The sequence below is a fragment of the Aythya marila genome (assembly GCF_965140915.1).
Source record: "Aythya marila genome assembly, chromosome: 6".
Taxonomy (NCBI): Eukaryota; Metazoa; Chordata; class Aves; order Anseriformes; family Anatidae; genus Aythya; species Aythya marila.
Window position 1 is genome coordinate 8,304,918 of NC_139047.1, and position 26,588 is coordinate 8,331,505.

General features: G+C 41.5%; 1 protein-coding gene across 1 annotated transcript in view; it reads left to right on the plus strand.

Annotated features, from left to right (window-relative positions):
• Window positions 1–26,588, plus strand: part of SPAG16 (sperm associated antigen 16) — a gene marked incomplete at its 5' end in the record, with an annotated part of 402,351 nt that overhangs the window by 301,745 nt on the left and 74,018 nt on the right. The window contains one exon of the mRNA XM_082763211.1: window positions 5,061–5,187. Within this exon, the coding sequence (XP_082619337.1) occupies window positions 5,061–5,187 (127 nt within the window). The remainder of the gene's footprint in view (window positions 1–5,060; window positions 5,188–26,588) is intronic.

Genomic DNA, 26,588 nt, shown 5'->3' on the forward strand with positions numbered 1-26,588 from the left:
TGAGCCCTGCCTGGCTGTTCCTGTGCAGGGTTGCTGGCATTAACAGTGCTCACCCCTGGGTCAGGGCTTCCCCACGTGCCTCTCTGCTCAGAGGATAAAGGACAGCCATCTCCTCCTAGGTAGTGGGGTAGGTTCTGATATCGCTCTGTAAGTGGGATGAAGACAGAGCTTGGAGCAGATTCTTGTGGTTTTGAATCGGTAATGTTTTTCTAATAATAGATATTGCATTGCCTGCTTGGTCCGATGCTTGTAGTGCGCGTCGAGGTGGATGTGAGAGGGAGGCTGCACTTGCCCCAGGGTGTGCACAGTCAGCCCGCTCTCAAAACCTACACATCAGATCATAACGCTGAGGGATTGTAATAGATCAGTAATCACAGTAAGTTCAGCAAAAATAGCCAAGCACATTCTTACAGCGAGCTGTAGCAATTTTAGCAGTCAACCAGACAGTGCAAAATTAGGAGTTGTTCATTGACATCTGCTAATGAAGTTGGAGGGAACCAACCGTGAAGCTCACAGGGACGAGGCTCTCTGCATCTATGTCTTGGATTCCCCTCGCCTCCAGAAGAGCTCATCTCACCAGCTGATGTCTATTAAAAGCTTTAAAAAAAGCCACAAGAAGGGAGAACCAGACCCTAGTTGCTGGTGCTCTAGATGTTTATCTTCTTTAGTTGCCTTAAGACATGAATGGTCTTTGGTTGCTTTGATCGTGATGCAAAGTTGGAACTGCAAAAGGAAAAAGCGAGTAAAAAAGCAGATGGGAAAACTGATGCTGCCTATAAATAAACCTTAATCACCTTTTTCCCCCCACTCTTGGTGAAAATAATTATTAAAGATGTGCCACTGCACTTTCAAAGTGGCAATCCATGTAGCTCTGTAGTTTTGCCAGGCTAAGTAATCCCATTTCTTTCTCAGAAGATGCTATTTTCATTTGAAACCAGGGTGATTTAAGCCTGATACTTCAAAAATGGGTGGTGATTGATTAGTCATCAGCCTAATAATGGAACACATCTGCATTTTTTTTCCCATCTGTATCATATTTTACATAATTCATTTGGCTTAATTGGACATTAAAGCCTTTTCCTTATTAAAACTGCAGCAGACTCACCCGCCCCTGCTTGGCTTCTCTGGGATTCCTCTGCCCCTGATCGCTTATGCTCAGAAAGCCCCGTTCCAGCCTGCGGGATGGGAGGGCTCGGTGTGGGACTCTGTCAGACATGTGTGCCCCTTCTTATTTTTTTTGGAGCAGAGTTCATTTTTGCACTGCAGCAAGGCCTCTTCTATCCATGCTTCACATCTGCAGGACCGGCTCCTTTTGCTTAGCTCAAAGACGTAACGAGCTCGTTGGGATGGTATCAGGCACAGCAGGGCCCAACAAGTTCTCAAACCAACAAAGGAAAGTGCTTGTTCACTCACTGTTCCTCCCAAAATACTCAGGAAAGCCTGTGAAACAGCTACTGACCTGCCTTCAGAATGATACTTGGAGAATACTCCTGGGAGGCGTTTACTGTAGTCTACGTTAGGTAAAAGCACTTGTTGCAGCTCACGTCTTACTGATCTGTAGTCATTTCAGGAAGTGAAACTAAATTGTACCTGGCCATTAGTCCCACTTTGTCTCTATTGTCCCATTTGTACCCTGGTGATTACTCTAGGTAATAATATTCACTAGAAAAATGTATATTAAGAAAAAAAAAGATGGAAAAAGGACTTTAAAAATTTCATGGAAATGATATAAATCATTTCTGATCAGCAGATATCATCTTGTGGTTACACATAGATGTTTTACCATGGGTTGTGAGTGCCGTTTGAGATTGGGGTTCTGCTGTACGAACCCCTTTTGTCAGAGGTCTGCAGCACAAAGCTGGGCACCGAGTGGGCAGGGAAGGAGTCAGGAGGTGGAGCTGTGAAGGCAAAGTCCCGTGGAGCCTGGAAGAGAACCAGGCTTTGAATCCAGACTAATTGAATCCTTGTGTAAATTCTTTAATTACTTAGCATGCACACGCACAGAAGTACCAGCTGGATTATGTAGGCTAGGAGGAAACTCCTACCAGTTTTATGAATGGCCCGACATGCTCTTTGATTAGGGAAAGTAGCAGAACTGAGCTTTGGCTGCTACAGTGTAAAACATAGTGTAAATTAAAATCAGTACAATGTAAATCTGCTCTTACACATCTCCTCCTTGGATCTCATTGTCTCCTTCTTTTACATGTCAGAAAATCATCCAGCCCTGCTGGTCCAGCTAGCTGTTCAGTTAAATGTATCATTAAAAAGACATCTAAAAAAGATGTTAGTGCGGCAAGAAGCAAAATGAAGGATGCGAAGAGCAAGGCAGAGGGCTCTGCCGTGAATAACTAAATAATAACTGCAAAAGGATTGAAAAAGCCAGAAGCTCGTGCAAGAATTCAAAGGGATTCCACTTTAAAGCTTTTGAAAATGGCCCCTGGCTGGGGCAAATGAGTTCATTTAGCTGTGACTTAGCCCTTTCTTCTTCTCTGAGTGGCATGTAGCTTCAAATTGTCCTTAAGCTTGATTACATTCCTGGTTTATTTGCTCCTATTGAGAAGCTGTTATCCCACATCTCCAGCTCACTTGATTTAGAGAAGGTATGTGATAGAGATGGCATCAAGAAGTGATATGTAATAGCCGGCTCATTAACAAAATCCTGGCGGTATGCTTTTAGTGCAGCAGCTGCCTAGGTAGCAACAGTAATTGATGCATTTGTTAATAAGCTTGTGGGCAGAGTATGCTGAGGCTGATAAAATACCTGTTGGCATGTGCTTTGTGTTACCACCAGAGCCCTGCGCTTTCTCAACTCTTTGCAGATGAGCTCTGCTGCCTTTTCATGCGGGTCATGCAAAATGTGCTGCTGAACGTTGCGTTTTATGCACAGTGTGTTTATACCAGGCATCTGGGAGGAAAACGATGGAAAGTCTGCAGACTTCTGACAGCAAGAGCTGGTTGATCGTGCTACTAGGATGGATCACAAACCCCTGGGAGCAGGACCATCTTCTCCAGATGGCTGCCAAGCCAGGTTTCTCTGTTCAAGTGGTGTGTGCAAGGATCATGGGGGCTAGTTCCTTCTGGTGTGTCCACAAATTGCCTCCAAAAAAAAAAAAAAAAAACAAGTTAGGGTGGTTCAAGGTATCTGGTACCTATGACAGGTTTGATCTGTAGTAAAAATCAGGAGACAATAAACATGGCAGAGAATAGGATCACAAGATTGAAAGAGGATGGGGTCTGGATCTTCTCTTGTGGTTGCCAGCTCCTGTGGCAGAAATTAATTCTCAGAAGGAAGACCCAGTACTAAAAGGTTGTTTGCCTCGTAATGAGGCAGCTAGTAATGATCTCTCATTCAAAGTCAGTGGGAAAGCCAAGGTCAGCTCTACCATTTGGGGACCGTCTCTGATCAATATTTGCAGTTTCTTTTTCAGTGAAGCGTTCTTGGTGCTGTTAGGATCTATTAGCTGGATCATGCTAACACTTGAGAGAGAAATGTATCCAAAATCCATTGACACGAATGCCGCTGACGTAAGGAGGAGTCGCAGAGCACCCACTGGGGGGTCTGCTGTACCTGTGCTGCCTGGGTTTGTGCAGTCGTGTCCAGATGGGCCCTCAGCTGAGCTCACTTGGAGCTGCTAAGCTACCAAAGCTGCAGCTAAAGAGCATTTGTGGCAGTGAACTAGGTATGTCTGACATCTCCAAAACAAGTCTGAAAACATATTCTAAAACCAAAATATACGTGTAATGGTGTTATTTATCAAATTGCCTGTTTTGAAAAAGGGTGGGGATGAGAGAAGGAAGAAACTAAGCTGCTCAGCCCAGAAAATAGAGTCTGAGAGAGTCTGTGAAATGCGTCAGGGACGGGGAAGCATCCATGGTGATGCTTTTTATTTTTCTGACTCAAAATTTGCTTTGTTGAGATCCAATTCAAACCCTGCTGTAATTCAGAGTGTATCTGTTGCTTTTGTTTGTTTTGTTTCCTGCTCGGCCTGCTTGACCTTGTCATTTGTATAGGCTGAGTGGGTGAAATGAAAGCGAATTAAGCAGGTCCAGCTGAACAGACAGTTAAACAAATAGGTTCTCCATAACATGGTGTTGGTTTGGTCACCGAGCTTTCCTGCAAAACAGCGAGTGCTGAGAGCTTATTCATCGCCAGCTGAATGAATTCTCCAAGCAATGATTGCTTTGTTTCTGTGTATTACTCTCTATTAGTCTCTGTAACAAGCTAGAATGGAGTTTAGACAATTTAGGTCTCCTCCAAATGGACCTAAAGATTTCATTAAACTTACACCGTGATAGTATTTTGTCGGCCATTACTTTCTGCTTGAGAAGGCAGTGGATATTTTCAGATCTTAATTCCCGTATTTGCTAGATGACCCCACACATTTTCTTGCATGCATTATTTACATGAAAGAAATAAAAATTAACTGAATACAAAAAAAGTCACAGATGCAGCACTTTGCTGGTGTTTCACCTGATTCTCAGTTCTGTATCATTGCGATTCTCCTTCAAAACAATATCTGTTAATCTATTCTCGCACCGTTGCACAAATAGGAAAAAACTTTGATGACTCTGAACATACACCAGTTGAGCTGGTTTGGGGATTTGGTATTTTAAATCTTTATATTGGAGGTTTAAATAAAATGTAGATCTTTTTATATGGGTAGCTAGAGGTTTCTTTCTGTTATGGTTAGGAATTAGCCAACCAAAAAGACGTTTGGGCATCCTTTACCCAACCTTCTTTGATTTTTGCATTTGTTCCTATGCTGCATAATCAAAGTTTTTCTGTCACTTTTTTTTTTTTTTTTTTTAATTTTCATTTTTTAATCATTATTGAGGAGCAGCATGGGAGTGTTTTCTTCAGAAGTCCTATAGCAGTGTTGGTATTTAAGTCAATGTAGTGCTCAAGAGATCGTGATAACCTAACAAATAATAACTTACATTTACTTAAATACATACAGTCACTATATCTAGCATCCACGGGTATCCAGCCCTGTTTCACATGCTTTCTTCTTTTCAAAAATACAAGAGTGATGCCTTGGTTTTGTCTCCACCATCACCAGGGTGATATGATCGCTTCCTGTGACTCCCGCGGTGTGCTGAAGCTCTGGGACATTCGGCAGTCAGTCCCCATCATGTCCGTGGATGCTGGCCCCCGTCCTGCCAACCAAGCTGCCTTTGATTACTCTGGTAGGAACCTTTACCAACTATTTTTTTTATGTAAGACTTATTTTACTTTGAAATCTGCAGTTCTGGAGCCAGATAGCATGTGTGACACAACACAGATGTGTTCATTCAAAAGACAAGATGGCCAATAGTACCAACTGGCGGTCGATGCACGTGTTTTCTGGACAGGATCGGCAGTTTGGTCTAATGTTCTGTTTATAGAAAAGGCAAAATGTGCAATAAAAAGAAGTGCAATTGCAAAATTATTACATAAAACACAAATTCTCACCGAAAACTTAGCAAGATTTCCTCTGTTCTAGTCACGTGTATTCTCCAGTACTGTCTGGTCTTTTTATTTGCTAATTCTACAGTTGCATTTCATAACCACCTTACTAAGTCCTCTTATAATTGCCTCAGAACTTGATTGTGTTGGCAGGAGTGCTTACTGTGCACAAAGTATTGAAATAACCAGTTATTTTTCATCATCAACCTTGTATTACTGTGTCAGCAGTACTCTGAATGAAGGTGCATTTTCGTTTAAAGAGGGGATGTTGTAAAATATATTTTTTTGTTGTTTAAAAATAATATTAATCCTCAATTCCAAAGCATGGACAGGCATTTACATTGCAGCATGGAATTTGATCTTCACTCAGAAAGTCATTCTTACTCAAAGGTAGGATAATATGATATGACATGATATAATGGTATAGAATGTAATATATTATTTTTTTTTAATTGGAAAAAATGCATGTATTTGTGTTTTATGCATAAAATGTTTCACTAGAGAAAAATAAGAGAGAAAATAGAAAAATAAGGAATCATTTAAACAGAAAAAATAGCACGTTTTGTCATAATGACCCACATACTGTTGAATCCATAATACAAATAATCTCTTGGCAGAAAACTTTGCCATCAAACTCTAGTCTTTCTGTAGTGTTTTCACAGATCTCTCTGCTGTACTGTTAAATAGGGTATTTTCATTTCCAGGGGATAAAGTACATTGACACTGTCCATTTTTGACCGCTTCCCAAAGACAAATTTAACGACTATTCTATTTATGTGTGTAATTTGGAACAAGAGCTCATTTTTTCTTGGTTAGGACTTGAGGCAGTTCTGCATTTCTGGAGTAGAATATTGGGTTATTTGCAAAGGAATCACATCCCTGCAGAGCGCAGGAGCAATATTTCTAGCCAGATGGGAGGTTTCCAGTGGAAAGGTTATCGGCCTCAGGCAATCTAAATGGGCAAATTTTTCCAACGTCTGGATAAAATCCAAAATTTTCTCTGCAGGAGTAAGCACACATCAGAGAGATCCAATTGATATGGATGATCAGAACGAGGCATAACATAACGGGACGCAGTCGCACCTACTAAAGATACAAAAGTACCTGGGGAAGAGAGAGAGAGTTCTTCACAGCTTGTGGGGTTTGAGCAGAGCCCCTGTGTGCCCTAGCTGGGGGCTTGGGGAAAGGCACCCTGGGCAAGCTGCACAGGCAGCGCCTGTCAGAGTATGTAGGTACCTTGCAGAGGTACAAGCACACATCTACTTGTTCGTTACGGAGCAGTTTATAATTTGCTGGGCGAGTGTTGTGGCTGGCAGCAATGCATTTTCTGTGCTGCATCTGAGTGTAACGGTGCAGTGGTTCCAGCAAACCTGGGTGCAGCCAGCTTGGTTCCTGTAAGCAGGGCAGCATGGGACCCAGGCAGAGCTCCTGAGTACGTGAATGCTTAACTCATGCCGATACCATTTTGTCATTATTTTGTTTATTTTTTTTCCTGCTACGCATGCTAGCTAAACCAAAGTGAGCCTGAGTGATCCAAAGGTGGCCCTTGATGCATCAGTGGGAGTGGCTGCATGACGTGGTCCTCTGCAACAGCAGAGGGCTAGACAAATGACCCAGCAGTTCCTGCATTGTTTGTCTAAACAGTAATTATTTTTTTAACAATGTGTTGATCAGTATGTGGATTTGCTCAAACTATTCACTCAGTCATTTGAACGGGGTTAGCTAAAAATAGGAACTGTATTGAAATAAGTCAAACAGCCAGAATATTCCAAAAAGAAAAACCACCCAAACGGGGCTGGGAGAAGGTGTCCCATGCTCACCTAGCAGCCTGATGGGCATTGGCACACCTGTCTCATATGGGACCTCTGTCTGGGGAGAAGCTTGGGTGGGTTTTTCTGGCCTTATCGAAGTGTGGCTTAATTCCTGGCTGTGTCCCTCGGTTTCTCCTGGTGATGATATACCACCTCGTGTAAAATACTTGACTGCATTAGTAGTCATACACACAGGAAACAAATTGTTCAGCTTCCTGCAGGTGGATTTAATTACTAGATTAGAGAGCCATGGTTAAACAGGTTTTTTTTTTTGTTTTGTTTTTGTTTTTTTCCTGCCCAGTAATTATTTAAATTATAGCTAATAATGATAGATAGAGGGGTTTTATGAAAAGTTTGGCGGTATCAGCAAATGAGATTGAGGTCAGAGATAGTAAGGCCCCAACTAATCAAATACCTTATTTGGCTTTCCTTTGTCTTGTTTTTAATTAATTATAATTGCAGATGTAATGTAGTCAGAAACATCTTACCTTTTATCTTAAGTGGTGATATCTGCTCGCAGTGTGAGATGTGCTGGGTGGGAGCTGCTTCACAAAGAGCTAGCACCAAGAATGAGTTTGACAATTATTGCGATTCACCTGGTGGCGTTATGGCAGATGGATTTTGCTGACTCTCCTGGTCTGAACGCTATTCATGGGTAAAACATTTGACCATGAAGCTATTTTCTTCTTTCTCAGAGCCTCACTCAGATCTTAAATAAGTTAATGAAAAGGAGTTGGGTATCTTTCTGCTTTAGATAATGTCTGGTCTGCTTCCTCATGCCTTAGCTTTCCTTTCGCTCAGCTGGCAGGTGGACTCTTCTCTGTGGTCCACTTGTGGATGGGGAGAAATTAATTACATGATTAATTGATCACTATTGCATTTCATGAATCTTTATGAAACTATCTCATGGTCTTGGAACGAGACGTGGTGCTGGAGCTGGTGGGACTCAGCCCCCTGCCGGCACTGATGGTCAGTATTGTCCTTGGTGTCAAAACCACCAAGGAGCACGGCCCTTGAATTCTGTGTGCAGACCTCAGAGAGGGCACCAGCTGTGCTTACTTTCAGGGTGGACCAAAGCATGAGTAACTGTTGATCGTTTTTTTTTTTTGCTTTCTTTCCATTGAATTCAGTTTTATTTTTTTCACATGCAAGTCACCCAGCATCTGCACATGCATATTTTCTTCTGCAGCATTCACAGATCCCTTACTCCTATCTTGTCACCAAGCTTAGACGTTCCCAGTTGCTGTTCAGAAAATGTACTTAATACAATTAATCACAACACAGTCTTGAATAGTATGGAAGAGGTAGGGAAGCTGTAGAGAATTCTGGTTTACTTGTTGACATACTTAATATTATTATCATTATGTATTAAAACAAGCCAAGCAACTTTCCTTAAAACAGTAGTCCAAAATCAACAGCCTAGGAAGAGCCTAGTGCTGCATTTTGAGATCTGCAGGTACAACGAGAGTATATCAAAAGAATGCAAAGTTTGCAAATTAGTGTGAAAGTGAAGAAATGCGAGAGTTGATATCACCTTGAGGTACATGCGGTTTATTTTGGGAGGTAGGAGTTTGGGGGACGCAAAAGACACATGGTGCTAGGAAGTAGCTACGGAGCAAATGGTACTGCGTTCAGCCATGGTGAGGTTAGGGAAGCTGCTCCGCGTTGCTATCTAAAAGCTGGCTTAATTTGCTTAATTACACCATCACATGACATTACACAGGACTGTTAATAGGAGTTGGCCATTAGCCCAGCGGGTGACAGGATCGTTTGCTGTTCAGCCTTGAATTGTTTTTGGTGTTAAATAGTGATCTATGAATTTGTGTCTCCATAGCATCCACCCTTTACTGAATGCAGAATTGTGCTTGGCAGGCTTGCTGGGATGTCAGTGCTGCAGCACCTTCAATATTTGCACTAGACATTATTTGGGCTAGTCCTGATACTATTAAAGCCACAGGTGATCCACACAGGCCTCAAAGGGGATGAAGGCAGAGAAATTAAACCTTAGATCGTCAGAATTTCTGCTGGTACTGGGTCTTCAGTCGAAGTCCCAGAATTACAGTTTTAAGCTGCCTTATCTGGCAGCAGTTTGGGTGCTCAGAACAGAGCTGGCAGAAATAACCCCTGTAAATGGAGGAGAAGGATTCAGAAGCAGAAGTTGCATTTGTTTAAATTTGCACGTGCCTAGTGGAGTATATATCCTATTTCTTAAATGTAAGTAATACTGATTTATTAAATGGCAGTCTTATTTAGTTAGGAGTTTGATCTTGCAGTGAGTGAGGTGCCCACTCAATTTTCTTTTTGATTCCCTCAATTTCAGGTGGGAGATTGGCTGCAAAGACAAGCAGGTATTGAGACGCCAGGTACTGATCTTCTCCTTCTTTCCCCTTTTCCTTCACTTTTTTGGTTAATTCATATCACTCAAGTGGTGCTGAGTACATAAAGCTTAATCTTGACAGGCTGAAGGATTTGTCTAGGACGGAAGAAGCTCTCCCTTGCTGGGAAGCTGCAGGGTGGATTTTGCCATTTGCTGGTGGATACGAGGAGAGCTGGGGACACCCCATGCCTCTTAGTCTCCGGAGGGGTCTGTGTCGACCAGAGATGAGCCCAGATATCAGCAGAGCTGGGGCAGGATGGGGTCTTGACTCTCCATCTCACTTTTTTTGCATTTTATGAACCTTGTTTTTCTATATTTGTCGCCCTCTTGCTTATAGTTAAAGTCACGCTTGATGGGAAAAAAATCCTCTAGTGCAGAATTTACCACAGTAATCTTTTTAGCAGCAATCTGATTTTGTCCATATAGTGCAATTATGTGCTGACATTAATGTGTGTTTTTCCCTATGACCCCCATTTCTTACTAAAAAGCTTTTTTCATTACAACACTTTATTGCTGTGTGTTCTTTAATCTCCAAGGCAGATTACTTGATAACATCAATTGATTCCTTAGGGTGCTTTTTCCCTTGTGGTTCAGTGCCTGAGTCCCTACCTCATTTTGAGTATATATGAGCTGTTGCAGGCAAAGCAGTCTCAACTTGGGAAATTTTTACTTAATTTAAGTTATTGCCAATTAACAGAAACTTCTGATCACTCATTCGGGTATTGAGACAAAAGAAAACATGAAGAATGAAGCGAGCACTGATGTAAATGCTTCTCCTCCCCCTTTTGCAGCCTGATTTTAAGCCAAGCATCTCATGCCCCTCTGTGCCCAGTCTCCACCTGCCTCGTTTGAGCCACGGGCAGTGCTCCACTGTCCCAGCTCCTCCGCTGCAGCAGCAGGCGATGCAGGAGGCTGGGGCTGTGTGTGTGATGGCTTCTGCCTGCTGCAGATTTGGCCTCCAAGCTGCTTTGCCTCTGCTGCTCCCTGCTGCTACTACTCCAGTGCAGGTCACCCGCAGGCTGCAGTCCTTTTGGGTGTCCCTGTGCTGGTGAGGGTTGCTGCAGGCATAATCCTTCAGAGGCTGCGTGTCTACTGGTAACACACCCGTGTATGGCCTGATGAGGTGCTCATGTGTGAGGTATCTGGGAGTCAGCACTTGGCACCCATGCACGAAGTGATGGGGCGCTCAGGCACGAACTAAGTGGGTGCTGCTGTACACATTTGTTGGGTGCATGGACTGATCGGGCAGGCATCATGAGTGTAGTTAACCCTGCAAGTCTATTCTGGGATGCAAAGAGCTCAACGTAGATTGAAATAGCTGCAGGTGTAATTGTTGGGACTTGTCCTGGCTTTTCCAGACGGGGCTCGGGCAGCTCCTGATTGTGCTCGTTAATCACTTTGGATGTGCTGTAGCCCCACCTAGGAGGGCAGCAGGGTTACCAAGCCATGTTTCAGATCACATCTTTCCAATCCCGTAGAGAACTGAGACTAGTTCCTCTATTTTGCTTTTTTTCTTTTAATTCTCCTCCTTGTCTCCCTTCACTGTGCTGCTCTCCCACATTGCACTTAGCGCTTGGTGTGATGTGTGGAATTTGCCTGCTTTGCTCCACATTCAAGCTTTTCATGGGTCTATTTGAAGAGCATAAGCTGTACTCTTGCAGGACACTCATTTCCTCCCCTTTCTCCCATCACGAATGGTTTTTATGCCTGCCCCATCAGAACCCTGTCTTTGCTGAGTGTTTGAACAATCGTAGGGGTTTGCACTGGAGTCCAGGAGTGCCTTTGTCCAGGAGGGCCACCTTCAGCACGGCAAGGTCTGTGTTTTCACTGCAGCCTCACACACCCTCTTCCATGCAAACTAAGGATTCTCCTGTTCTCTTTCCACTAACTATAGTTAATCCACATGCCTAAGAGTTTTGCCTGCTGGGCACAGATGCAGCCACCCTCATCTTAGCTCTCCATTCTTCATTTGGTGATCAACATTTTTGGTTTCTTTGGCTTCAGATCCTCTCCAAGTGCTGTTGTGTCAGTTCTCCGCACCCAAGTGCTGGTCTCATGCATGCCCTCTCAGCTCTTCATCTCTGCAGAAGCTGGGCCAAGCAGCAATCAGCCAGAAAAAGTTCTTCCTCCTTCCTTCCAGAATGGGACAAGGCAAACAGCAGCAGATTTTCAAAACCTGTCCCTCAGAGGGAAACGGTGGGGGGCTGATTCACCTCAGCCACGCTAAGACAGAGCCTTTGTGCTTTGTCCTTCATGCTGAAATCCCTGCTTTGGTGGAGCTGTGCAACAAGCAAGTGCCGTTGCCCCAACTGCGTGCTGGTAGGCAGCGCACCAGTATTGATGTTTTGTCCCTAGGTAGCCTGCCCAGCCGGCGTGCTTGAACTGACGAATCCATTAGTGGGCTCCCTGGAGAAACTGCCGTGTGGACTGAGTTGGTTTACACAACCCATGCCCTATTTTCTTGTCTCCATCACGCTGCCTGGCCGTGGAAGTCAGATCAGCAACATGTCTGTCTTTCTCCGAGGAGCGCTTAGGACATCTGGTGACCATCCTTAATTATTCCTACGGCCAGCATGGGAGTAAAAGGATGTGCTGTAAGACTGTGTTATTCAGCCATAATTCCTTGTCTCGTAATTCTCGCTTTTCCCCTCAGTGCTGCTGTATTTCATTCCTCTCTTGCTCTCCGCATTTGTTTTCCTGACCGTAAAATTATCTAATTTGAAGGCGGTGGGTACTACGGAGCTTACGTAAGCGCGAGCTGACTGACGGATCATTTGGTCTCCTTGTACCACGGGGTGGGAAGCTATCACTTCTCTGATTTCTGGCTGGTGCGCTTTTACAGAAGGGAAAAAAGTTGGCAATGAATTTCTCCCCTTTGTTGCTCAGGAGAAGAGTTGTGCCACACCGTATTTCTGTTGTGTCACGGCCATTTTTCAATACGAGCAAGCTCCCCAATATTTAAATATGTTAGACAGAAAAGAAAAGGGATTCTTAAAATATATGACTTCATTGTTGGTGCAGACATAATGTAAAATGTATGAAATATTTGTCCTTTGGAAAGGGAGGGGAGGTGGCTCAGAACCCCCCTTTTTACATTTTCGCTGGCGTTGCAGAGCACTGTTTTGTCTTTGCTGTGTTTTCTTTGCTGAGCTAATGAGGGTGGGGACTGTGTAGGACTGCAGGCAATTGCTTTGAGCTCTGAGCACTTTGAAGAGATTAGCCCCATTGATATTCCCTTCATTTTTGTTCGAGAGGAAAGCATCCTTCCCCAGAGTGCAAGAAGATGGACAGCTATTTAATAGAGCCAGCCTTTTTCGAGTAGATACTGTAGTACTAAATATTCCCTTCTCACTTGCCTGCATATGCCCAGCAGAAAAACAATGTTCTGGATGCCAGGGTTGTACCTCATTAGAGCAATATATTGACCTGTTAGGGTTTTTTTGAGGACCCCAGGTTGAACGGATTATTATTTGACTGGTTAAATGTTATTCTTCAAGGAGGAACAACGGTTTCAGCTGTTCAGGCAGTCAGCCAAAACATGGTGATGAGCAAATTGTTTGTTCCAAAAGTAAATGAAGGGAATGTCCACATGATTTTTGCCATCCTTGTATTAAACTAACAGAAGCTGAAAGTAATTGGAGGTTTATGCATCCCAAGTGAGACGTAGCTGATCAAAATTTTGATTCTCCAGCAGCTCTCCACAAACTGAATTAAAATGGTTTTCAACAGGTTGTTTTTTTTTTTTTTTTTCTAATCCCACTTAAACTAAGCACAAGTCTTAAAATATGAATGTATTCAGCATCTCATTTCTAGCATTTACTGCTTCTGTGACTTTATTAGGTCCATGTGTTCTCTTTTATATTTATTGTTTATATTACTTCCAGCTTACAGAGTGCTACAGTTAGCAAATTCCCACTTTGAATGTATTTACAGTGATTGAATGAGAACTCACTTCTTTCACTCAGACTGCACAGCTCCATCTCCAGCCTGGCTTAGATACAAGAGCTTCATCTCCTGATTAGCTTATTCCTGCAGACAGTCAGAGCGAGGGCTCCTGAAGGTCATTACAGCCTCACAGGTATCCAGGTCTTGTGTTTTGAGTGAAGCATCTGTATTATGTGTAAAGAAATGAATCAATACTGCATTCATCATTCATATCCAGTAATAAAAAGAAGGGATTTTTGAAGTAAGATACTATTGATCTAGTATTTGGGTGTGCTTTCTATATTTTCAATATGCAAGGTACAACAGCCATGACATTCTTTGCCAAGGACTGAATGGGTCCGGTAATCTGTAAGGGGGCAGCCATTTGCATCTTCATCACTGTTGAAATTTAGTATATTTTTGTCACTAACCGAGAGTCATCAGTTAACTGGTAGCTTTGTGGATCGATCCAGCATTATGCAGTGAGGGTAGTGCATACGCTCATAGTAAGAAGAAATTGGGTGATTTGACTTAAGGGAAGCAAGTACTTGGGTAGAAGCTGGTAGTCCATTCAGTTTGGATACTTTGGAGAAGAAAAAAAAAAAAAAAAGAAAAATGTATTGTGACAACCTAAGTATCTTGTTTCAAGCTCAAGGGTAATTTAGGTAGTTTGGTCAATTTGCGTGCCATTCCCATCCTTTCAGGAAGCAAATTTCATATTTGCCTCTAGAAAGTTTTGAAGCTAAATGTCAGATGTTTTCATATAAAATGATCTTTAAACAATCTGCAACAATCTGTTAGCAATATCTAGCTTTCCACTTCTGTTTTGGTAAAAACTCCCAGCCTAGGTTGACTTTGAATAGCATACTTTTAGCAACATAGAAACTACATTTTTATCAAGCTTGATATTTTTTCAATATACCTTTTAAACTGAGCTCTAAAGGAGAATTATTCACCTCTCATTTAGTAAACAAGTAACCCACTGTGGATACCAGAGTAGTAATTAACACTAAATTTTTTGATTCCTTGGAATAGCTCGTCCACTTGGTAAATGAAATACATTCAAAAACTAATTCTTTTCAGACCTTTATAAGTGGCATCTCTTTTCAAGCAGGAGATCATCTTTAAATTATGTATGCTGTTCATAGCCTTTTTTATTTTTATTTTATTGACAAATTGTCAGAGGAGCTAAAATGCCTAATCATCAATAGCAAGTGATCCATGGGGTTATGCAAAATAAATTGATTAACGATATAATCTCCATATAGATGTCTCAGGAGGGCTCGCTGTTTTTTATGAACCAGTCTTGCTTGCTTTTTTGCAGGGCCAGGTGGAAAAGGGCGAGTGAGACAAAGTCTAGGGCATCTGCAGTCATGCTGCTGCCACTTGCAGTCATTAACTGCTTGTGGTGGTGGGATGTGCAAGGGCAGGCATCACATCTGCTGAATGGGAGAACAAAAAGGATGAGCAGTTTGCTTCCACAACAGTATCTGCCAGCCTTTTTTAAGGCTTGCAGGCCAGCAAAAACAAACAAACAAACAACAAACACCATTGTCTTGAAATACTTGGTTTTCCTCCTGAAGTCTAAACAGGACACAGCATAGTGTGCTAAATGCCTGCAAATGGAAGTCCATCAGGAGCAACTCTCCTGGTCCAGGAGATGCTCCCAGGGACGGATCCTCTCAAAGTGTGGAGCCAAGGCATTGGGAATTCTTAGGAGCACACAGGCTTCGTACACAGGGCTTTGCCCCACAGCCAAAAGTGGACTGGATTTCTCTCTAGGTGGGATCCTGTGTTTTAAATGGCCCAGCTGGTGTATTTGTCTGGGGAAGACAAAGGGCTTAGTCACTTGCAATGCATTTCCAGTTTGAGTTTGAAACCTGAGACAAAAATCCCTTTGTCGTGAAAGTATAACTTCCATTTATTTATTTTTCATGCCATCCCACTACTAAGAAAATTGTGACTTAGATGCCTTTGAGGAATTTAAATTATGCTTATGCAAAACTATTCCTTGGAGAAAATTGGGTGCAATTTTAGGATTAGATAACTGACCTTCGAGAGAGGGAGAGAGAGGGCAGAGCTCGCATATCCACTCTTTCTAGATGGCCGTTCATTATGGAGCCTTCCAACTGCTCAGTGATACTGCCTGTGCTTTTGTAAAGGCTTGCACAAGCAAATGCATGGCCTGGGCAGAAAGAAATCTTTGTGCTGAGATTTTTGGGCAACAAAATAAAGCATTTAATTCTCTTTCTTCTTCTGTGGCAAAATGCTATATATGATGGTGATTGGGAAAATAAGGAAGAAAAGAAACTGTACCCTATTTGCTCCTAGAATAAAGCAAAAGAGGGGAGTGGTGGTGATGATGGAGAATTCTTTAATGCTGGGTTCTTGTCAAACATCATTCCCTTTTCATGTTTCATGTTGTAAGTGAATATGAATGGCATACATCGGTGATCCTGCCTGGAAACGAAGAGCAAGAGTTTTTCTGGCTCCTATCAATGGTTAGTTTTCCTCCTCTCCCATCTTTGGCAGTGGGCAAGAGGTGACACGGGAAAAAAAAAAAAGCAAAACAGAACAAGTAAAAGCTGAGATTTTTCTGCTGCTATTTTTCAGTGTCCTGTGAATTAGGACCTCCCAGAGCTGGCAGCCCCATGTACCGTGACTGGTCTTCCTGGCTCTCTCCTCTGTTAAACCTGTCTGATCATTTGTTCTGGAACTTCTGTGCTTCATCTTCTGGCCGATCCTGTAGCAGTGATGAAATACTTCCCTGCCTTTGCTTTAAATCTCTTAATGATACATTCGGATTCTCGTACTGTGGGAATTACTGAATAATTGTAGCTTGTTTAACATCTTCAGGCTGACACATCTTTCCCTACTCTCATTTCAGAGCTGAAGAGTCCTTGTCTGTTTAATCTCCTGGATACATAAGCCACTCCTCACCTGTCTTCATCCTGTTGCCCTTCTGTAAATCTGAGTTTGGGTACATTCTTCTAGAAATGGAGGGGAGGGACAAGGCCTGTATGATCTTTCAAGATACGCTTAAACCATGTTTTTAAATAGGAGCATAATGAAGTTTCCTGGGTTTGTTCTTTGCTTTTATTTTTTCCACCATAAATCTTGACGCTATGTTAAGCTGATGTTTTCAGAGAAGTATCCACTGAGGTGAAAAGATCTCTGTCCTGAGGGACAAAGGGTAGTTCACAGTCCTTACTGGATTCATGTGATTAAAGGTACTTTTGTTCATTAGAATCATTTTGAGCTTCTCAGAATCAGGCTACATCTGCCATCCCGTTACTTAATCCTGTAGCATCTTGAAATCTTTCAACAAGTCTTTGAAATGTGCTGTCATCTTGAAAAACATGAATAATGTTACAATTGAGTACCACCTCAATATTCACCTTCCCACCCTTTCAAAAAGAATATTTATTAATATGCTGACTAGCACAAGTCCCAGAATAGATGTTACATTCTTCTGGTAATCTGTTCCTGTTTTGTCCTGACCATGCCCTCTTGGAAAGCATTTTTTTTTCCCTTCCCCTTCCAGAGTGCCTTTGATACAGTGGTTCTCAAAAGCTTTGGGGAATTCAAGTGTCTTATGTCAGTCAGGTCACCCTTACTCCTGTGCTTCTCAGCACCATCAAAGAACTGAAGCAGATTTCTGAGCAGTGGTTTCCTGCCATAAAAGCCCTGGTAACTCCTCACTATGGTGTGACATTTCTCCACGTCTCAATTAAACCTCTTCATTATTCTACAAGTGAGTTTATTAGACCTGTAAGGAAATCAGCCTCACCAGCTGACAGTTTCTGGGGCTCTTTTCAGAAGCTGCTGTGATGTTTGTCACCTTCCATTCCTCTGACACTCGGGCCAGATTAAGCAATAGGTCTTGTACTCAGTAACTGCTTCGGGTAGTTTTGTATTTAAGGTTTTGTAGAACTCCTGCTCAAATACACTGATCCTGGCAAAGATTTAATCACTTCATTCTAAGATTGTGGATGTCTGTTCACAGTTTAAACAACAAAACCAAAGAAACAACAACAAAACCAGGCTGACCAGGTGTGTCTCAGGAGCTGTAAAAGCAGCCAGGATTTTACTTTCTGCTTCCTGGCATGATGGAAGCTGTTTGGATATGGTGGAAATAATGCACAGATGGCTTTGAAATAATAGAGCTGAAGGGCTGTAGGCTTTCGGTTTGTGCAGCACCCCCCTTTTCGTGACCTCGCCTTTGTCTGAATGAATGATTTTTAGTGGTAAAGGAATGTGCAAGTGATTCCTTCAGCCACAGACATCTACCTATGAAACACAGGTTCTGGGTGTTATGACCAGGAGTCAGCGCTGTCCTCGGAGTACAGGATTAGCTGAATGTGAGCATTTGATTGTGCATTCCCTAACAAAGCAGAATTTAAAACATGGTCTATCAAATTCTTATTGTGTATTCTTTTCCCTTCCGCTTCATACAGCATTCAGCCTGAATGACATTTGGAGTCTCTCTGATAGCATAATGGGCATTTGTAGCAGGTCCAGTAATTAATGATCGATATTTTAGCCGTGCTTGCAAGCTAAGTTTGGGCACTGGCAAAATAAAGAGTTGCCTGGGGTCACTGGCTGATGGAGCAACAAAACTTGGGGCTTCATTTAGGCAGAGAAACTGTCTGACACAGAGAAACCCTATGGCACAGTGACAGCAGGTGGGTGGCAGCACTGGCCTCGCTTGGTGCCACAGGTGCGAGGCTCCTCCATGTCCTCCCTGGGCAGCTCTCCCCGTGCCAGGGCTGAGCAAGCTCCCTGCCTTCCTCTTAGGTCTGACGTGAAGTGTTACGGGAACCTGGGGCTGCGGAGCCTCATGGTACTGGTATTGTGATTGATCTAACATTCTTGTAATACTTAATCATGAATTAGTTATAACACATTTATTATTGATTTTTCTTAATGTATTTACGTAAATTAATAGACAACTCCGATGCTTGATAGGGCTGCGGGAATGGTAACACAAAATCAAGGAAAACAAGGTTACTGAGTACAGTAAACACTTCTTTTCTGGCATCTAAGCAAAACACAGGGAAAAGAAACAGGAAAGGAAATCAATGAGAACCAGTCCCACAGAAGTTATTAAACAATACCTCAGTCAAAACTCCCTCAGGAAAAGGAAAAGGTTCCTCTCCTGAAATCTCACCCGAAGTCTTAACTGGTAGGTAGACCTGAGGAGAAGTTTGGGGAGAAGACTGATGGTGCTTGCTGGGAGGTGCTGAGCATCCCCATGGCACCAGTACTTGTGCAGGAAGCTCTTAGTGGTGAGCTAGGACGTTGAGGACTGTTTCCAACTCTTATGCTACCCAGGAACTCTGCCATATATTTCATAACAGAGCACGTATGTGAGGTGTACCCCAGCCCATCTACCACTCTGTATGTAATCAGGTTTGGTATTTCTAAGCAAAACAAATATTTCCAAAGGAGCTATTGTGAGCAGATGGACTAACATTCATAACACAGTTGCACTTTTCAAGTGGTTTGTTTGAATAAAATGTATTGTTTCCACTGAGGTTTAAACTACAGCTTGCTTTAATTATTTTTATATTTGACCATTATATTGTGAGGATATGAAATGGGCAAAATGTTAAGAATAATTAAGCAGAGTGGTCCTGAATACCCTGGTGAGTCTGAAAAACCATATATAAAAGAAAGCAGCTATCTGTGGAGCTGCCAATTCCACTTACATAAGCCCATCTGTTTACATCTAGTCCTGTTCCCTGAAGAAGAATACATCTTATGTGAAGAATTCCCACCAGGTCCCTTAGACATTTTATCATTCAAGGATGTTCTTCCTGTTTGTTCTCTCTCTTTCCTTTATAAGAAACCATAGAATTTAAGATTTTCAGGGCTGTCTCTTAGAAGACTTACAAGACAAATGCTTGACTTAGCATATAAAATCACAAGTTTCTTCTCTTCTGATTCTTTAATGAATAAAAACATTTGCAAGCCACTTACATACACCTTTGACTCACAGTGGCTTATAAACTTTTCTCCTTTTTCTTGTCTTTGTCTTCCTCTTCCACCGCCCTTCTGTATTCTCATTTGAATCTTTCAGACTGCCACTTGCTAAACCAAAGACATAGATTATTTTATGTCTAATTGATCACGTGGAAAGGCTGTTTGCTGTTTATCTGGTATTGTATGACAGATTATGAAACTTTTTCCAAAGAAGAAAGATGACTTTTTGTTTTCCTGTATCCCTCAGTCCTAGGAGGTCTACAAATACAGAACTCATGTTTTACTTCATCTACCCTGGTTTATATTCTGTCCTCAGAACAACTTCAACAACAAAATTACCCAAATAACAGCAGATATTAGCTTGTGGACTTTTTTTGATCTTTTTATTAAATCCTAGTATCAAAGCGGATTTATCCACTCTCTAAGGTAAGATGGGGGAGGCCAGCTTTTGAAGATCATTTGAATGTTTTTCATTTGGTGGCCTAATCTTCTTCCTGCTCTATTGAACTCCTGTAAATTGTTTTAGGCTTCTTAGAACAAAAAATTATCTAAGAGTTCCAACTTTGATTTAATTATCCAAGTGTAAGCTCTTAACATAAAGTTATTGACACAAGAAATGCAAAATAAAATGAGGTCATGTCAAAAAAAGCGTGAATTCAATTAGTCCCTTCAAAGAAATCTTGAGTTTGAGTTTTGAATTACAGGTTTAGAATAAAGGTGTGTTTTTTTTTTTTTTTTTTTTTTTTTTCTTGACATCTTCCATTGAACTGAAAGAAGTTAATTTATCTCACTTCTCACAGTAAGTTTCCAACCATTTTCAGAGGCTCAGGTACATGGAAGGCTTTCCTGCAGCCTGCTGCTCTCTTCCTGTGTGGGTCATTCCAGTCTGATCACCAAAATACTCCTTGTATTTGGGGCTTTTCAGCAGCTGAAGGCAGGAAGCACAGTGTAGTGCTCTTCCATGCTTTATTCAGAGGGCTGTATTTCAGAAAAGCCACTCGTTTCGTGTGCTTGGGTCTGTGCTGTACATCCCTCACAGAGAACGTGGGCTCCAGCATCCTTTCCTGGCTTCCCCAGTCTCTCCTAGCAGACATTTTCCAAGACTTTCCATCCTTTGTCACCCAGCTGCTACTAGGTGTTCTGCATCACTTGTGAGGAATTATTTTTACCCAGTATTTGGCCTCTCTGTTCTAAGCAGTGGCTAGCTGTGTTTGAGGCAAGTACATCTTTCATGTTTTTTGCCTGGATGCTTTAGAGGTGGAAGGAAAGAGGCTGTGCCCTCCTGATATGGGATGGCTAAAGGCGGGGTACAGGAAACGTTCACAGTGCCATCTCTTTGTAAGAGTTTTGGGGTAAGGTGTAGTGTGTAAAAGACCCGTCATCTGACATTTTTGTGTGTTTGATGCTTGGGTTGAAGCTGAAGTGCTCCTCCCCGTGAGTGGACTGGTGGACCAATTGATTCTTGAACTGCAAACCCTCTTGGGTTTGTGGGTGTTAGCACATTTTTTCCCTGAAGGACAAAAAACGATTAGGCAGAAGGAGATGAGATTTTTAAGACCAGCGAGGTTATAGACATTTATCTCTGTACTTTTTGCTTTGCCTAGGGGCTCTTCTGGACAGAGGAGACAGCGAACCTTAGCTGATGCTGATTAATGCCCAATTCCTTCATGCAGCAGCACACTGAAGGGTTTGCTGGTGCTTGGTGGGGCTGGCCTTGATTCCCCTGACTGCACTCGTGCACCTCTTCATGGAGAGCACTTTGGTTATACATAAAGTGTATCGTATAAATACATTGCAGCTTCCTATCTAAGTAGCACCTGAGTGTGTACAGATGACATCTGAATCATGGGAAGAAATGAATATAGAAGAATTAATAGCACACAGACTACTCCGGGCTTTTTCCTCAGTAACCTACAAGAACCAGATTTCCTTCAGACTCTGTATTGGAGTAGTCACACTGTTATGATGTGCTGTTTGAGCTGTTTTCTTGACTAGTATTTCTCTGCTGTGTTGACTTTTCCTTTGATGGGTACTTTTCATAAACAGTATTCATCTCTTTTGCTTTGTTTATCCTAACAAGATATTTCTAGATAGATTTTCAGTAGATCTCTTCTCTTTTTAGAACCTGGTTATACTATTTTTTAACTGTTCAGCTGTAAGAAAATACTTCTCCCAACCCATCCAGCAATTCCAGCAATCCAAAGCAGGGATTAAAAGAGACGTTCATACTTAAGAGTAGATAACACCTAAAGAAATTCAGACCATTATTGGATTCTCTGTAGAGGCCTTTATGGCCTAAAACACTTCTAAACTTGGCTCTGTCAGCCATGGGGGAGTTATCATCTGTTAGCAGATAAAGTCTCAAGGGGTTGGAGCAATCCCAATTGTATGTTGAGTCAATTTATGGAAAAGTATCTCTTGAATCAGTAGTTAAAATTTTATTACAGATGGCTCAGATACTGGGCTTGATTTATTCTTTATATCTTGTGTAGTGACATGAGTGACTTGTCTACAGAAAGGCCACAAGATAGTTATTACAAAATAAAGGGCAAATAGCAAAGGCAGTTGCTTCTTCGCGGCCCAAATCACTTCTTCAATTTTCAGCAGCATGGAGAACGTGGAAATAAAACCAGACTGTCTTGAGGTTGTTGCAACAATTAGCAACACGTTGGAGTGTAACCAGGAATTGTTTGAAGATAGTTCATTTAAATGCCTTTTATATATATCAAAGAAAGAATTTTCACCTGCTGGTAGAATATTATCTGATTTTATCTTTGTCTAAAATTATCAGACGCTAATTTAAGTCATTCAAGGAATAGAGAATGAAGATCTTAATGTTTTGAGTTTGGTTATATGTTATCGAACTTATATAGAACTGAAAATTCCTTGTGCTTTTGGAAACTGAAAACCTGTCTTTTGCTGCAAGACACCTGACTACGGAAGATATTTCTTAAGGGAAAAAAATCTTAAAATCATATATAAAAGATTCCTACAGCTCCCTTTTTTTTTCTCTCACTTCTGTGAGGAAAATGCATAGTAGTATATGAGGAATTCTTTGTAGGACACATACTCTATTGTAAATGAAAAGAAAGAATGTACTATAAAATTAGATATAAAATATTACACTTCATTTATTTTCATGGGCCGTATAATACAGGCCATAAATTAGGATTATATTTTTTGAAGGACAATCTTGATTTAAAGGTTTTAGGTGATAGTGAAAAAAAATCATTAAATATATCATAGCTGAGCAAATTTTTGTCTACCACACTTAAAAATTCTTTACATGTCCATAGTAAGATGAAATTTGTAAAATATCATTAAATTAGAACCGGTTATAATATTCCTCCTGCATGCACATTGCATAAATGAGAAGTATTGCAGAAATAATTTGTTGAAATCTTTTCCAGTTTCTCTTGACATTTGATAGAGTTCTCTTGACTTTTGGATTGCTAAGCTGGGGATCCTTGGATCAAATCCATTCTCTATCTTGACCTTTTAAAAAATATCTGTGCTTTAAAGTTTGTAATATTAGATGTTACAAGGCAAGGCTGGGAAAAAGAAAAAAAAAGGAAAAAAAAACAAAAAAACAGCACTAGGCAGTTATGGAGAAGTCTACCCAGTACATAAGCTTCTTTTCTTCTCAAACCCAACTACTTGTGATTGACTCATGAGCTGAGGCATGAAGGTGTGTGAGTGATGCAATTGTTTAATCTGTTGTATTTTTAGAAAGAAATGAAGTGATTGAATGGCATAATGTGACATTAGTGCCCATATCAGTTAATAAAATAAATGTGATGCTATTATTCATGGTATTTTAAGGATAAAAATCGTTGACAGTATACGTGTAAAATAGACGCGAATAATGGCAGAACCTATTAGGCTCTAACTTCAGAAGTATCCAGCAATTATGCAACTTAAATTAGCAATCTTAACTTACCCATATATTTACATATTAATGGTCCTAAGTGGTAATTGTAATTGGCTCTCATCATTGCTTCCTTTGACCCTCATTTTTCAAATAAGAAATATGAAATTCCATTAAGTAACATTAATAGTTGAAAATTAATTTAAGGCAATATATCATCAATTAGCGAACCTTTAACACACTTCACTATTTTCACCTGACGCTAACTTGAAGGAAAAAAGGATAGCTGTTTCACGTTTGCCTGAGCTTGGGGATATCATTTTGGGCATGTATGACGGAAGAGAGACATGACGTCCATCACATTTCTGGCCTCAATCCAGAGAAGCTCCAAATTTCCTATTGATTTAAGCCTGTTCACATGTGGCTGAGGAAGGGCAAAGAGCTTGGCGATGTACAGAGCCGCAGCTGGGGCTAGCTGCTCTTGACTGGGAAAGGCAACACTTTTGGCAGAGCTTTTCTTACTCTCGGTTTCATCTTCTTTTCATTCGTGCATAGAAATGTTCTCATACAGAAGCGAGAACTTCCTTTGGATAACAAGTACCTCTGGTTTATTTACACCATGCCTTCCCGAATGATTCTCCTGATGCATTCCCCTTGGTGCAGAAGGACAGACCCGTGGCTGGGCTGGGCTATAGCATGTGTGTAAGATTAGAAAGCAGCATTCACAGCTGGCCTGTAGGTCTTCAGTCATTGAATCCACAAATGGAGCTAATGTAGAATAATAATGCGAGAAGTTGCTTCCAACTACTGATGACTAAAATACATTTTACACAGTGTGCTGCTCTCATAAGGGAAAAAAAGTACAAAAGCCATTAAAAGCTAAATGCCTCTTACTCGTCTTGTCGGTGAGGCTATCATCATCCGTTACAGGACATTTGTGATTTCGGGGACTGCAAATGTTACTGTTGTTGTCCATAGAAGTGAGAATGGTTTTTGTTATTTCTTTAAATGCCAGCCGTAATAATGTGTCTTTTTTCCCCCGTTCTGCAAAAGCCGTGTTTTAAAGTATTTTAGTGTTCTTTGAAAAGCACTTACATTGTGAGAGTTCGTTAATTTTAGTAACATTAAGTTGCCAATTAAGGAACGCACTATAAAGACAGTTTGAAGAGAGCAGGTATGTTTTTTCCCCCTTTTTATATGAACTTCTATCCATGTTAATGCTATGCTCTGTTTCCCTCTTGGCTGTGCAATGTGTGTGGTTGGTAGAGCAGCACCTGTAACCTGGAAATCCTTTGACAGAAACTTCCTGGTTGTATTTGCAGGCTTTAAAGATGAGTCGTGAACCAGAACAGGCTGAGATCTGGAGTCAATAACTGGCTCCACTGGTAGAATTTCTAATTTCTTTGGTGTGGGAATTAACTTCTCCATAGCTTGATTGCTATGAGGAGAGATGAGGATGCTGTGCTGTCCTGCACAGCAAGTGTGTAAAAGCCAGATGAGCCCATCTGCTGCGCCATAAACGTCGTCCTTGTGAGCTGTTAGGTTTCTCAGGTCTGTTTGTGGGAAGACTTTGTTTTTCTCTAATGGATGCTAATTAATTCCGATTCCATTGTCCTTTGAAAACTCCCCGAATCCTGTTTATCGCTAAGATTTAAACTGGCTGTAATCAGCAGATTGATTGGTGAAAAGAATATCGGGTAGCAAGATTAGTACAACATAATGAGCCAACATATTGCTGCTACCGCCATGAATGATGACAATGTGCCGGGAATATATTAGAGGGAGCAGAGGCTTCCATGATTTTGGACCGTGCTAGACCAGGCACCATCTCCAAAAAGACCCATTGGATAGGAATGTGAGGGAAACTGGAGGTAGACTAAGGAATTTGGCTATTGGCTTTTATCTTTACCTGCAGATCTAGCGGCCAGAATGAATTATGATTATATAGTGAAGAAGCTCTGGGATGTACAACCAGCAGAAGGACGGTGTAAGTGTCAGTGTAAGGCTTTGCACCATTATTCATGGAGATTTAGAGGTAATTAACCTGACTTCACTCAGCTGAGTTTTCTGGAAGGAAATAAAAAGGATAACTTCAGAAGGAGAGTTTATGATAATATTTTTTTTTATTATTTTTTTTTTGCTCCTTAAATTGCATATTCACCATAGAAAGTATTTGCACATTAAAGATAGGCATAAAACATTAACTTAGGCAAATAAGCCTTATACGTGGAGGAAAAAATTAAAGTAAATTCAGCCTACCAAGTCCAATTTGAATTTATTTTCATATTTTAACGTGGTTTAATGGTCACGATCAATAGTTAAATTTTTGTGGCTTTTAGCTGGCTCCGTGCTTACAGGTAGAACAAACTGGATTCTTCCAGAGATCAGCACTTCTCTCCACTCAGGTGTGTGGTGTGAAACAGATTCTGAGCAGGACAGAGCTGGGGGGCTTCGAGCCAGCCCTGTGGGGGTAAAGCTGAGAGGCTTCTTCATTCAGAAGCCACCACCTGCCTGCGTTTCCCCACAGTCCTGCCTCCAGCATCCGGGCTACAAGGTTAGTAGTAGCCACGGGATAGTGCAGGGAGCCTTTTGGGAGCTGTTCTCCACCACCCTGCAGTAAAAATAATAATGATAATACAAAATAATAATAATACAAAATAGAAAATGGCATCTTGTTGCAGCTAGTAAAGCAAACCATCCATGCGGTGTGTTCTTCCCTCTTGCTCTGCAGTATTTTGTTCAGTCCTGTCTTTGGCAGGTGCTTCTGGTCACAGTCCCTTGCCTGGATCTTTTGAAAGCTGCCTTGTGGGGATGCTGTTTCTTCAGCAAAGGGAGAAGAAGGTGGGAAGGGCAACGGCAGCAGAAGACATGGGGCTGCTGCTCTTTCTAAGTGCAGCAAGCAAAAGCAGGGACTGGGAAAAAGAAGAGGGAGGAAGCTGGAGATTTAGGACAGAAAACAGGGGAAAGCACATAGTTGTCACAATCAGTAAAAAGAACGGGGTGAGGACGTTTGTGTAGGGGGATGTGGCACTGTTTATTGACTTCAGTGAAAGTAAAGTAATACAGGATCTGAAAGTGATTTTTGGGGGAACATATTGATGGTGAGGGAGTAGATAATTGATGCTGGAAGAAGGAAATTTGCATGTACAGCCATAGCATGCAAAAATAAAACGTGTT